This window comes from Rattus rattus, chromosome 2 (genome assembly GCF_011064425.1).
Source record: "Rattus rattus isolate New Zealand chromosome 2, Rrattus_CSIRO_v1, whole genome shotgun sequence".
Taxonomy (NCBI): domain Eukaryota; kingdom Metazoa; phylum Chordata; class Mammalia; order Rodentia; family Muridae; genus Rattus; species Rattus rattus.
Window position 1 is genome coordinate 174,184,240 of NC_046155.1, and position 13,621 is coordinate 174,197,860.

General features: G+C 45.5%; 1 protein-coding gene and 1 pseudogene across 1 annotated transcript; both read left to right on the forward strand.

Moving 5' to 3' along the window:
• The first annotated feature begins 2,953 nt into the window (after positions 1-2,953).
• Positions 2,954-12,999, forward strand: Slc27a5 (solute carrier family 27 member 5). Its single transcript, XM_032894425.1, has 10 exons — positions 2,954-3,714; positions 4,217-4,426; positions 6,100-6,258; positions 8,381-8,505; positions 10,452-10,646; positions 10,733-10,823; positions 11,775-11,973; positions 12,224-12,321; positions 12,489-12,619; positions 12,693-12,999. The coding sequence occupies exons 1-10, from the start codon at positions 3,027-3,029 to the stop codon at positions 12,867-12,869; spliced, it is 2,073 nt and encodes a 690-aa protein (XP_032750316.1). The 5' UTR covers positions 2,954-3,026; the 3' UTR covers positions 12,870-12,999.
• On the forward strand, positions 7,060-7,951 carry LOC116894759 (annotated as a pseudogene).
• Positions 13,000-13,621: the final 622 nt, after the last annotated feature.

Genomic DNA, 13,621 nt, shown 5'->3' on the forward strand with positions numbered 1-13,621 from the left:
CTGGTGTTTTAGTCTTTTATTTACTTAGCAAGATCACATATTCATAAAGATACTATAATAAAATATCTGATAAACTTTAAAATGTTCCATAGTCTTACAAATGTAAACATTTTAAAAGCTGTTTTTAAAATATCCAGTTTTGGGGGCTGGAGAGATGGCTCAGTGTTAAGAGCACTGACTGCTCTTCCAGAGGTCCTGAGTTCAAATCCCTGCAACCACATGGTGACTCACAACCATCTGTTATGGCCCTCTTCTGGTGTGTCTGAAGACAGCTACAGTGTACCCACATACATAAAATAAATAAATAAATCTTTAAAAAAATGAAATGAAATACCCAGTTTTTAATTTTCTTTAAAACTCCAAAACTTTCTTTAAAGAAGTTTAAAATGGGGGTTGGGGATTTAGCTCAGTGGTAGAGCGCTTGCCTAGCAAGCACAAGGCCCTGGGTTCAGTCCTCAGCTCCAGAAAAAAAAAAAAAAAAAAAGAAGTTTAAAATCTCTCAATTGTGTGTTTTTGCAATATTTTGCAATATCAAAATAAAGTACCTTTTTTGTTTCAAGACCATAATTTGCAGAATTATGTAGAAGACCAAAGAGCACAACCATAATTTGTAGAAAGCAAAACCTAGTTTTAACAGTGTAAAAAATTTAGTGTCTCTAATATCAGTACCAAGTGCATTACCCTTATGTTTCAAAGTCTGACAGCCAGTAAAGTACGTTCTTGTATATGAATGCATAGAAGTGCAGCTTTAATACCTCTTTAAATATTTTTTAAATCCTATCTTTTATAAACCTGTTTTTTTTTTTTTGGTTCTTTTTTTCGGAGCTGGGCATCGAACCCAGGGCCTTGTGCTTCCTAGGCAAGCGCTCTACCACTGAGCTAAATCCCCAACCCCATAAACCTGTTTTTTAATACAGGACAGGAATTATATAACCTTTTTGTTTTGTTTTGTTTTGTTTAAAGAATGAATATATATATATTTTTTTCACTGTCTTCAGACACACCAGAAGAGGGCATCAGATCCCATTACAGAGAGTTGTGAAATACCATGTGGTTTCTGGGAATTGAATTCAGGACCTCTGGAAGAGCATCAATGCTCTAACCTCTGAGCCTCTTAACCTCTGAGCCATCTCTCCAGCCCAGAATTATATAATCTGAAACTAACTTTGTGTTACTGATGTTACAAATCCCCCTCCCCCCAAGTTGAGGACCGAACCCAGGGCCTTGCGCTTGCTACTGCGCTAAATCCCCAACCCCAACAGATTTTTAACCATACCCAATAATGTATAAACCAAAAATCTATAACCAAGACACACAGACCATAGTAAACTCACTTATTTAAGACCAGTCAGAAGCAAACATGTAGTGGCCACAGCATTTACAGTTTTTTTTTTTTTCTTCTCTATTTTTCGGAGCTGGGGACCAAACCCAGGGTCTTGCGCTTGCTAGGCAAGCATTTACAGATTTAAAACAGACAGACAAAACTTTTCTGATCTCTCCCAGTTGTAATTTCAAAGGAGCAGCAGTTAGCTACTTGCTTAATCCAATTCTCATGGGAACAGCAGATCTGTAGTGGGACTAGCTGCTGGCTTCCCTACTGGAGAAAGCTGCCCACTAGCCCAAGCACTGCATTCTGCAACAGCATTGGTTCAGTGTTCTGGTCTCTCTGTGGTAGTGACAGCATGGAATGAGTTAAGACTAAACCAAGGGGTGGACAGCAGATGAAGTTTGGCCCATTTCCTTGAATATAAAACAGAAAGCAACAACAGTGAAATGAATCAACCTACAGATACAAACTGACAGACTTGGACAAACCCACCTGCCAAGGATAACCAATACACTGGGGGAGGAGATGGAGGAGAACCAGATGTCCCACCAGCAGAGACCATACCAGATGCCCTATCGAGAGGCCCAGGAGGCAGATGAGGTAGGTGTGCCCAGTCCTCTTAGACTCTGAAACTGGTACTACCTCCAGCCTCCTTCAGTGAGTCAACCAGTGGTGCTCTAAATAGAACCAGAAACAGGCTTACCTCTGGAGGCCTTGAATCAGGGACCTGGGTAGAGTGAGTGGATTCCGGGCCAAAGCACCAAATGTTATGAGTCCATTTAGATCCAACACAACTCAAAACACCAACTCAAAACAGAAAACAAAAATTGTTTTGTATTGCAATCAAGCCACTATTGATATATTAGAGATGCAGAACAGAACAGAGTTGAACTGTGACCTCCAAGCAGAATGTTACAAAACTTTTAAGCCTCAAAACTACAGGCATCTATGCCAAGTTACACCACAGTTTTCTACCAATCAGGATTGTGGGATAAAGGACTTTCTTAGGGACATCTCGCTATGTGGAACATTTATCCTGTTCTCACTGATTTATTTAACTGTGTGGGGCACGCAACTTACCAACCAGCTAAGGAGGTTCTGGGAACTCAAACGTTATTTGACCCCTATTGAAGACGGAAGCTTTACTCAAAATGGCTTCAGCTTGGTTCCTTCTTCTACCAAATCTCAATCCACCAGGAAGAACAGGCTCGCGGTGAAGAGAAGTATGTTTAAAATCCAGACGATAAAGGTATTTACCGAGTTGTTAACCGTCTACCTGACAGGCAGCCTGTTTCCATTCAGAACAAGGGTCCAGTTTCATAAGTCAGGCGAACAAAACCACAGGCTGTGTTTCTTACCTGGCTTTTCACTTGGCTAGAGTCAGGTGGGTCTTTTTCCCTGTCTTCCTAGTTTCCCATACCTAACAGATGGAGACAAATGCTAGGCCCTGAGAGGAGAGCAGTTGGCGGTGTCCAGTGGGATGGAACAGTCCCAATGATCAGGCAGGGGGCTGGAACTGTAGGACGACTCCCAGCCAGTAAGAATTAAGTAACACAAGAACAGAGTCCAGGGGTCACATGCAGTTGTTGATAGTACTTGGTCGTATTTGGGGAATGGGTAGACAGATTTCCTTAGGGCTTCGGGTGCTAGTCAGAGCTGAGACTACCCGCTCTCAGCTACTTCACAAAGAGCCAGTGCCATGGGTGTTTGGAAGAAACTAACCTTCTTGCTGCTGTCGCTGCTTCTTCTGGTTGGCCTGGGGCAGCCCCTGTGGCCAGCAGCTACGGCTCTGGCCCTGCGTTGGTTCCTGGGAGACCCCACGTGCTTTGTGCTGCTTGGCTTGGCATTGCTGGGCAGACCCTGGATCAGCTCCTGGATACCCCACTGGCTGAGCCTGGCAGCAGCAGCTCTCACATTATCCCTATTGCCTCCACGGCCACCCCCAGAACTTCGCTGGCTGCACAAAGATGTGGCCTTCGCCTTCAAGTTGCTTTTCTATGGCCTGAACCTCAGGCGACGCCTTAACAGACATCCTCCAGAACTCTTTGTGGATGCTTTAGAGCAGCAAGCACAGGCACGGCCTGACCGGGTGGCCTTGGTGTGTACTGGGTCTGAGGGCAGCTCAATCACAAATAGGGAGCTGAATGCCAAGGCCTGTCAAGCAGCATGGGCCCTGAAAGCAAAGCTGAAGGAAGCCACAATCCAGGAGGACAAAGGCGCTACTGCTATTTTAGTACTCCCATCCAAGACCATTTCTGCTCTGAGTGTGTTTCTGGGCTTGGCCAAGTTGGGCTGCCCTGTGGCCTGGATCAATCCACACAGCCGAGGAATGCCCTTGCTACACTCTGTGCGGAGCTCTGGGGCCAGTGTGCTGATTGTGGATCCAGGTGAGTGCCCCAGAGGCAGAACGGGCAGAAAGGAACAGAACAAGGGAGGTCACAGGTTTCTGGAAGCTAGGCAGAGAGCCTTCTGTTGTTTCTATCTATTCCCAGACTATGCAATAAGAGTCAAAATATAGGTTACCTGGAAAGTAATTCTAGGGTCACCCCTTGGAGCCTTTTTCTTCTCTAAATCTTTCAATCCTATTTAACTAATTAAAAAAATTTTTTTTGAAGTTTCTGTTTGCTGTTGCTTTCAAGGCACGTCTCACTATGTGAAGCTCTGGCTGTCCTGGAACTCCCTCTGTAGTCCAGGCTGGCCTCGAACTCACAGAGATCTGCCTTCGAAGGGCTGGGATTAAAGATGTGTGCCACCACCGCCTGGCACTATAGGATTCTTTATCTAGGAACAAGGAAGCTTTTCTCCAGGATCTGCTTTTCTGTCTCTGTGTCTCCTTGACTTTGGAGGAAGGTAAGATTTGCCTCTTTTCTCCTCTGATGATCCCTGTAGACCTCCAGGAGAACCTGGAAGAAGTCCTTCCCAAGCTGCTAGCTGAGAACATTCGATGCTTCTACCTTGGCCACAGCTCACCCACTCCGGGCGTAGAGGCTCTAGGAGCTGCCCTGGACGCTGCGCCTTCTGACCCAGTGCCTGCCAAGCTTCGTGCTAATATAAAGTGGAAATCCCCAGCCATATTCATCTATACTTCAGGGACCACTGGTGAGGATGCCTGCGGTCCTGCCTCCACCCCCACACGCTGAACTTGACCTATTCACCTTCCATTTGTCCTCTGACACCGACTCTGTGCTTGATCCGGACTTCTGTCTTTGACTCTGACCCCCTAGTGTGGTTGGCTCTATTTTGTTTTATTGCTCGCAGTTCTGAAAACCAACGAGAGAGTGGGTGCTATTCACATATAAATCCCAGTACTCAGAAGGTTGAGGCAGGAGGTTCTAGAGTTCAAAGTCTGCTCATTTCAGTGGAGCACATACTAAGATTGGACCCACATGCAAATTAGCATATCCCCTGTGTAAGCAAGACAGACAATTCACAAAGCATTCCATTCCATGTCTTTAAAAGTGAATAAATGTTCGAGCTGGGCATGGTAGTCAATGCCTGTAATTCCAGCACTTGGGAGGCAGAGGCAGATGGCTCTCTGTGTTTGAGGTCAGCATGCTCTACAGATCAAGTTTGAGAACAGTCAGGGCTACACAGAGAAGCACTGTCTCAGTAAACAAACAAACAAAAACACATAAATACGTTAAGGAATAATGATTCTTTTTTTTGCAGAAGGAAAGGAAAGATGGAAAGAGAGAGGGAAGAAAGTGTTGTAGGCTATTCACCAGAAAAGACTGCTGAGACATGGCTTAAGCCAATGGAAATTCTTTTTTTCAGAGATTGATTGATTGACTGATTGATTGATTGATTGATTGATTGATTATAATACACTGTAGCTGTCTTCAGACACACCAGAAGAGGGCATCAGATCCCATTAAGATGGTTGTGAGCCACCATGTGGTTGCTGGGATTTGAACTCAGGACCTCTGGAAGAGCAGTCGATGCTCTTAGTCACTGAGCAAATCTCCAGCCCCTGGAAATTCTTTATTAGCCAGCTGGTGACTGCTGTAGTTTTTCAGGATCTCAGTGTAGACCAGAGCCTTTTTCAGGGTGAGCTTCTAATCAGAAAAAAACAAAACAAAACAAAACAAGTTCTCAGTTGACATACTTCAGTTAACAGGAACAGTTAGCCAGAAGCAGAACCACAGAAGCTAAAAAGCAAAGATTATTATATTTAGCGACTTTCTCAGAACTACGGACTTTGATGGATCAAGCCATTGTTTTACTTTTGACTGGTGGTGCTGAGTTTTACAGCCTGAAACATACTCCCATCATGGTGTCAGCTGTGCTGAGGTCTCAGGGCCTACTAAGGCCCAGGACCCTGCTATAGGAAGGAAGGAAGGAAGGAAGGAAGGAAGGAAGGAAGGAAGGAAGGAAGGAAGGAAGGAAGGATTGAAGGCCAGTGTGAATTACATAGTGAGACTAGGCTAGCTTGAGCTACAGAGAGATCTTGTCTCAAAAACAAAACAAAACATACAGAAAAAAACCAAAACCACACTCAACCAAAATTTTTCATGCTTTACTGTTATTTATTTATTTTATTTTTTGTCTTTTGAACAGCCTTGCTCCAGCAGCCCCAAATGGCTTTGAACTCCCTATATAGTTGCCTCACCCTCTTGAGTGCTGGGATTATAGGTTTACATCACATTACCCGGAAATTTTCCATCCTTGGTCCCCTCTGAAAGATTCAAACCCAGGCAGATCTGACTGTGGAGACCTACCCTGCAGTTGTGGTCTCTCTTCCTACTCAACCTTTATTGATCTTCATGATCTAGGACTTCCAAAGCCAGCCATCCTATCACATGAGCGGGTCATACATATGAGTAACGTGCTGTCCTTCTGTGGGAGAACAGCTGATGATGTGGTCTACAATGTTCTACCTCTGTACCATTCGATGGGGCTTGTCCTTGGAGTCCTCGGCTGCTTACAACTTGGTAAGTCTTTCAAGGATCTTTCTAGCGCACAGGACCACAGTGGGGCAATCAAAAGGACAAGAATCTATACTGTGTACCCTGAGTTTTGTTTTTCCAACTCCAGATTTTGAGCCATGTTGCTTGGTATACAGCCTATTGTGGACTTAAACCTCTGATCACCCTGATTATACCTTGCAAGAGCTAATTACAGATCTGAACTACCATGTCCAGTTTTAGACACTCTACTTATTTTCCTTGAAAGACAGGGTCTCACTATATAGCCAAGTCTGGCACAGAACACAATTTTTAGATTGGACTAGCTTTACAGAAATCCACTGGCCTCTAACTCTGGAGTGTTGAGATCGAAGGCATTCACCACCATGCCTGGTTAGATGCTGTTATCTTTATGTTTATAAATATTACAGTATGCATCTATAATGAAAACTAATACCTATTAAGATTAATAGTGACCCTTTAATATTATTTGATACCTATACCTTGTCAGACTTTCCAGGTTCTATGATTCATTAAAACAGTATTTTCCTCTTTTCCGTTGCATTTCTTTTTTTTTTTTCTTTTCTTTTCTTTTTTTCAGAGCTGGGGACCGAACCCAGGGCCTTGTGCTTGCTAGGCAAGCACTCTACCACTGAGCTAAATCCCCAACCCCTTCCGTTGCATTTCTTGCTAGATCAAAAATGTCATTGGTTTTTACTGATGACTAATACCCATAAGCTCAATGCCAAACCCAGGAGGCAGAAGCTGGAGAGCCACTGCAGTTTAAGCTCAGCCTGACCTATATACATCACAAGGTCTAAGCCAACCATGGCTGGTAACTCAGTAGTTAAGATCACTTGCTGTTCTTGCAGAGAGCCCAGGTTTGGTTACCAGTACCAATGTCACAGGACTCCCAATCACCTGTCACTCTAGCTCTAGGAAGTCTGACACCTTCTTCTGGCCTCTATACTGTGAGTAACACACACACACACACAGAGAGAGAGAGAGAGAGAGAGAGAGAGAGAGAGAGAGAGAGAGAGAGAGAAACATGTCCACATACACATAAAAAACAAACAAATCTTTCATTAAAAAATCAAAACAGGGGGCTGGAGAGATGGCTCAGGGGTTAAGAGCACTGACTGCTCTTCCAGAGGTCCTGAGTTCAAATCCCAGCAACCACATGGTGGCTCACAACCATCTGTAATGAGATCTGATTCCCTCTTCTGGCGTGTCTGAAGACAGCTACAGTGTACTCATCTATAATAAATAAATCTTTAAAAAAAAATCAAAACAGGATTTCTTTTAGCACCCGTCCTTTCGGTGTGTAGCGGCAGCTGCTCCAGTCATGAGGGGTGGGCAGTGGCAGGGTCGGCAGCTAGTGGGGTGCAGCACTTGCGGGTGTTCTCGATGAGTTTACCCCTCAATCCCAAGCCTTTTCTCAATGGATTGACAGGAAAGCCAGTGATGGTAAAACTTAAGTAGGGCATGGAGTACAAGGGCTACCTGGTTTCCGTTGATGGCTACATGAACATGCAGCTTGCAAATCAGAAGAATACAGAGATGGGGCGTTGTCTGGACATCTGGGTGAAGCTCTAATAAGGTGTAATAATGTCCTCTACATCAGAGGTGTTGAAGAGGAGGAGGAAGATGGGGAGATGAGAGAATAGCATCTTGGAATTTTTATATATATATATGTATTTCTATACAATAAAGATTGGGGTTTTTTGGGGGTTGGGGATTTAGCTCAGTGGTAGAGCGCTTGCCTAGCAAGCTCAAGGCCCTGGGTTTGGTCCTCAGCTCCGAAAAAAAAAAAATCAAAACAGGACAAAAGTAAAATGTCTTCTAGAGGCTAGTATATTTTATTGATTGTGTAGGGTTGGGGATGGAGCCTAGGACCTTGTACATGCTAAGCCCCTCTCTAGTGAATTCAGGGCAGGTGCTCTACTATTAAGCCACACCCCCAACCCCTCTCTGGGAGATTTTAGGTAAAAGCTCTACCACTGAGCCAAACTCAGCACCTCACTGATGGATTTTAGGTGTGTGATGGTCAATGCCAAATAGTGTGGCATTATTTCGCATTTGAAATGCCACAACCAGGTAATCACATAGCTTCTCACGGCAACATGTCATCCATCTTTCTCCCTACCAGGAGCCACCTGTGTCCTGGCCCCCAAGTTCTCTGCTTCCCGATACTGGGCTGAGTGCCGGCAGCACGGTGTGACAGTGATCCTGTATGTGGGTGAAGTCCTGCGATACTTGTGTAATGTCCCAGGGGTAAGGCTTTAAAATTAACTCTCCAAAGTGAAACTCATAGTCATGGAACCCCAGATGACTTTCCAAAGTTATCAGATAAAAATTTATGTAAGGAGTGAAGACATTGACTCAGAAATAGGATATTCTATTCATTATTATTTGATGTGTGAGACCTGACATCAAAGACAGAAAGACTCAGCTAAGGGTCTCAAGCAAGGTCTCTTGGCTACACGGAGAGTTGAATGTTAGCCTGGGCTATACTGAGACTGTATCAAGACAGAGTCTCATAGGACACATTCCAAACACTTTCCACGTTTTCTAGTGGGCTGCTTTGCTGGTTTGTCACCTGGGTTTGTATGTGCTAGATTCCTTTTGTTGTACAATACAAAAACAAGCTAGGAACAAAAGTTTTGTTTAGCTCACAATTCTTGGTTGTAGTGCCTCACTGTGTCAAAGTCGGGGGAGCAGGAATTTAAAGAAGTTCATCATATCACATCCACAGTCAACAGCCTCAAGTAATGAATGAATGCATGCATGCTAATACACACTTTGATATTTCTCCTTCACTCAGTCCAGCCCATAAAATCACACTCCCCACATCCACAGTGAGTGTTCCAAAGTCAGTCTGCCACAGGCCAATCTAATCTACACAATCCTTTACTGAGACTCCCTCCACAGGTGACTCTAGATTGTGCCAAGATGACAAACTATCACATCAGGTGATTGTACCTTGTTCAGTTTCAGTGACTTCATTTGGAAAACACAGATAAGAACAGTCCCAATCTGGACCTTACCCAGCCCTGGATCTCAGTTCACAAATACAACTACTAGTGATAAATACCAAGGGGGAAAAAAAAAATAATAATACCTCCTACTTCAAGGGGGCGCTGTAAACACGAAATGAATTGACTATATGAAGTACAGAGAACAATGTGGCTCAGGATAAACACACTAGATGTGAGATGCTCTCATTCTTTTGGTTTTTTTTTTTTTTTTTTTTTTTCGGAGCTGGGGACCGAACCCAGGGCCTTGCTCGCTAGGGCAAGCGCTCTACCGCTGAGCTAAATCCCCAACCCCGAGATGCTCTTATTCTTATAGCACAGTGAGCTGTGGTTCCTAGGAAACTGTCTCTAGGCAATACACCCGCTTTCCCCAGTCTCTCCCTACCCCCATCAGTTTCAAATCAAGAGCCCTGTGAAACTCCTTCCCAGGGAGGTGCATTCCACAGGTAACACTTGAAGATAAGGTTTCAAGTAGTTCCCCAGCTCACCTATAGAATGCATGGTCACCACCCAACAGAAATGTTTATAGATAATGCCTCCAAGTAACAACTCTCCTACCCCAGGTAGTGTCAGATGATCAGAAGTTTGCCGGACGTTAAGATCATATTAGCTTGTCATCCTGGCACAATCTAGAGTCACCTGTGGAGAGTCTCAGTGAAGGACTGTGTAGGTTAGATTAGCCTGTGGCATGCCTGTGAGAGATTGACTTTGGAAGACCCATCCTGGGTGTGGGTGGTGTAATTGTATAGGCTGGCCTGGATGCTCTGGTTCCTCCTAGCTAAGTAACTCTGCAGACAAAAGCTGCTCCAAGCAACTTTCTCTAGGCAAAACTCCCCTATAATGTCTGCAGGGATACTTTAGGTAAAAACTCTAGTAATTTTTTTTCTAAGATAGGGTTCTCCCTATATAATCCAAACTGGCTATGTGGCTCATTTTGAGGTCCAAGTAATCAACTAATAATCCTCCTGCCTCAGTTTCCTAAGTGCAGGGATTATGGGCATGCCAAGCACCCATGCCTAATTCCTTAAGTAGCACAGGTAGATTCCCTAAGTATAGGTCTCATCACCACTTCCCAGGTAATTCCCAATTAACACCTGAACTACCTTCTTCAGAAAGAGTTCCTAGCCATACCCCTCCCCGCTCCCAGGGTACCACCTTCTGACCCTTCTTGGGATGTCCCTGCAGCAACCAGAAGACAAGAAACATACAGTGCGGTTCGCATTGGGCAATGGACTTCGGGCAGACGTGTGGGAAAACTTCCAGCAACGATTTGGTCCCATTCGGATCTGGGAACTCTACGGCTCCACAGAGGGCAACGTGGGCTTAATGAACTATGTGGGGCACTGCGGGGCTGTGGGCAAGACCAGCTGCTTCATTCGAGTGAGTGGGCAGGACTCCCAGGGTGATGGTGGTCCTGAGGCTGAGCCCCCAGTACCTTGGCCAATGCATCCAACCCTCTACCCCAGATGCTGACTCCCCTTGAGCTCGTACAGTTTGACATAGAGACGGCAGAGCCTGTGAGGGACAAACAGGGTTTTTGCATCCCTGTGGAGACAGGTAAGGAAGTCAGGAAGACTTCTTTGGATGAGCGAGGGGTAGTCTTACTTCCTTGGCCGGAACAAGCTACCCAAAGTCCGTTTAATATTTTTTTTCTTCAGATTTCTGGGCATAATATCTCATATAACCCAATCTGGTCTTAATCCTCCAGCCTCCACTTCCCAAATGCTAGGATTACAGGAGTGTGCCACCACCCTGGGGTCCAAAGTCTTAATATTGGTGATAGGTGGTGGTGTCTGCAACGCTCACCTTGAACTTTAAGCCCATCTGACTATCACCTGGGAACCTCTGTCTTAGCGGATTTTGGCTCTGCCTGACTCCCATTTCTGTCTTACTCTAGTCTACTGTATCAATGTGTGTCTGTTGGTTTTCTTGAGCTTTCGATAGAGGTCACAAGCCCCTAGATAGCAGTCTTTGCCTGTACCTTCTCTCCTGGAGCTTTTGCAAGGACTCAGGTATGTCTTTCTTCTAACCCCCACTTGCCAGCTCCTCCTCTGAACACCCTGATGCTACTACTTTCTCTTTTTCAGAACTATTTGATTTCCCAAGTTTCTCTGTCCTCCTCTTGGTGTCTTGGATTCTCTTGCCTCAAGTCTGAGTGTCTCCCATCAACGTATCCTTGAATTTTTTATTTTATGAATATAAGTGTTTGCCTGCCTTTACATATGTGCACGTGTTGGTGCCCAAAGAAGGCAGAAAGAATGTCAAATGCCCTGTGAGTAGAGCTACAGGTGATTGTGAGCCACCATGTGTGTGGTGGGAACCGAACTTTAAATCTTCTGGAACAGCAGCCAGCGTTCTTACCTGCTGAACTATCTATCTCTCTGGCTTTACCAGTACATCTACCTTTGGCTGGGTGAAGAGTCCACGGTGAGAAACCTCCAGCAAGAGGGCTGCCTCAAGAGCTGGTGGGGTTCTCATTTAGGTCTTAATTTTAATTTATACCTCCAGGAAAGCCAGGACTTCTTTTGACCAAGATTCGAAAGAACCAACCTTTCCTGGGCTACCGTGGTTCCCAGGATGAAACCAAGCGGAAACTGGTTGCGAACGTACGGCAAGTAGGAGACCTCTACTACAACACAGGGGATGTGCTGGCCTTGGATCACGAAGGCTTCTTCTACTTCCGAGACCGCCTTGGTGACACCTTCCGGTCAGGCATGGGTGTGTTGGGAGGGCAGGGCTTCTGGGGTATCCTACCTCCTTAGGGATGAATGGGGCCCTCTCTTCCCAGGGGTGGAGCATGCCCTTTCTAAGGCAAGTCCTCTTTTTTCCCTGGGATTAGCTTCTATTCCCAGGGACAGAACATCTTTTCCTGGGACTGGGATCTCCCTTAAGGAGGATAGCATCCCTCTCAGGGGGCGGAGCATTCATATCCTAGGGCGTGGCTTCTCTCCTTTCAGGTGGAAGGGTGAAAATGTATCCACTCGAGAGGTGGAGGGTGTGTTGTCTATCCTAGACTTCCTAGAGGAAGTCAATGTCTATGGTGTGACTGTGCCAGGTATGTAGAGTTCGCCTGACTTTATACATCTTGCACCTTTGTGTGTAGAGGGTTTGCCATTACAAATTAAAGGCACTGTTGGGGTACAGAGAGGTTAAAAGTTATGTCCAGTTGCACAGCCAGTAAGCAGGGATAGGCCAGCCCAGAGTGACCAGTCTGCTTTCCAGGGTGTGAGGGTAAGGTTGGCATGGCTGCTGTGAAACTGGCTCCTGGGAAGACTTTTGATGGGCAGAAGCTATACCAGCACGTCCGCTCCTGGCTCCCTGCCTATGCCACACCTCATTTCATCCGTATCCAGGTAAGCAAGAGGTAGCAGGAGTGGGAAAGGGGAATTGGTGTCACATTCAGGGGTCATGATTACTGGTTTGCAGGACTCCCTGGAGATCACAAACACCTACAAGCTAGTGAAGTCACAACTGGCACGTGAGGGTTTTGATGTGGGGGTCATTGCTGACCCCCTCTACATACTGGACAACAAGGCCCAAACTTTCCGGAGTCTGATGCCAGATGTGTACCAGGCTGTGTGTGAAGGAACCTGGAAGCTCTGATCACCTAGCCAACTGGAAGGCTATCCAAAAGTGTGGAAATCGACACTAGTCAGCTTCACAAAGTGGTCAGGGTTCCAGATGGCCATGGCCCAGTAGTACTTAGAGAATAAACCTGAATGTGTATATAGAAGTCTGTGTGTGGATTTGAATAGATGAATACAGCTGCTTCCTACCCCACCCTGCTACACAGAGTTCTCTGCCAAGGACCATATACCTGGACCTGTCCCTGTCAGCCCAATGTGAAGGGAATGGGGTTGGGAACCACCAGCTTTAAAGCTGATCCAGTGAAGAGAAGAGAGGTGCTGACTGCAACTCTGGGTCTTTTGTGGCCACTGAAGGACAAGGCTTGGGTCAGGGTAAGATACCCAATATAGATGACAACGCCCTGTTAACTGTTGTCAAAAGGATGTGCATGGGAGGGCAGTGGATGCACAATCTGCTGAGGGGCAGTAGACTAAGTAAGGCAAAGGTGAACTGGAAGAGACTAGGAGTGTTTCTGGAAGATTAAGGCCCTACAGTATATTTGTTGGGTATCAGGAGGACGAGACTGGATCTTTTGAGTGTAGCCCTGGCTGATGTGAAACTACATAGACCAGGCTGGTCTTGAACTCAGAGATCTGCCTACTTCTGCCTCCCAAGTGCTGGGATTAAAGGCTTCTGCCACAATGGCCAACTCTTCGTTGTTTTTATTATGTGCATGCATGTGCTAAAGTATGTGCACGTGAGTGCAAGTACCCACAGAGATCAGAGGC

Coding starts and splice junctions, on each gene's coding strand:
- Slc27a5 (XM_032894425.1), top strand. CDS start 3,027: ATGGGTGTTTGGAAGAAACTAACCTTCTTGCTGCTGTCGCTGCTTCTT. Junction 4,427..6,099: donor CTATACTTCAGGGACCACTG/GTGAGGATGCCT, acceptor TTCATGATCTAG/GACTTCCAAAGCCAGCCATC. Junction 6,259..8,380: donor CCTCGGCTGCTTACAACTTG/GTAAGTCTTTCA, acceptor TCTCCCTACCAG/GAGCCACCTGTGTCCTGGCC.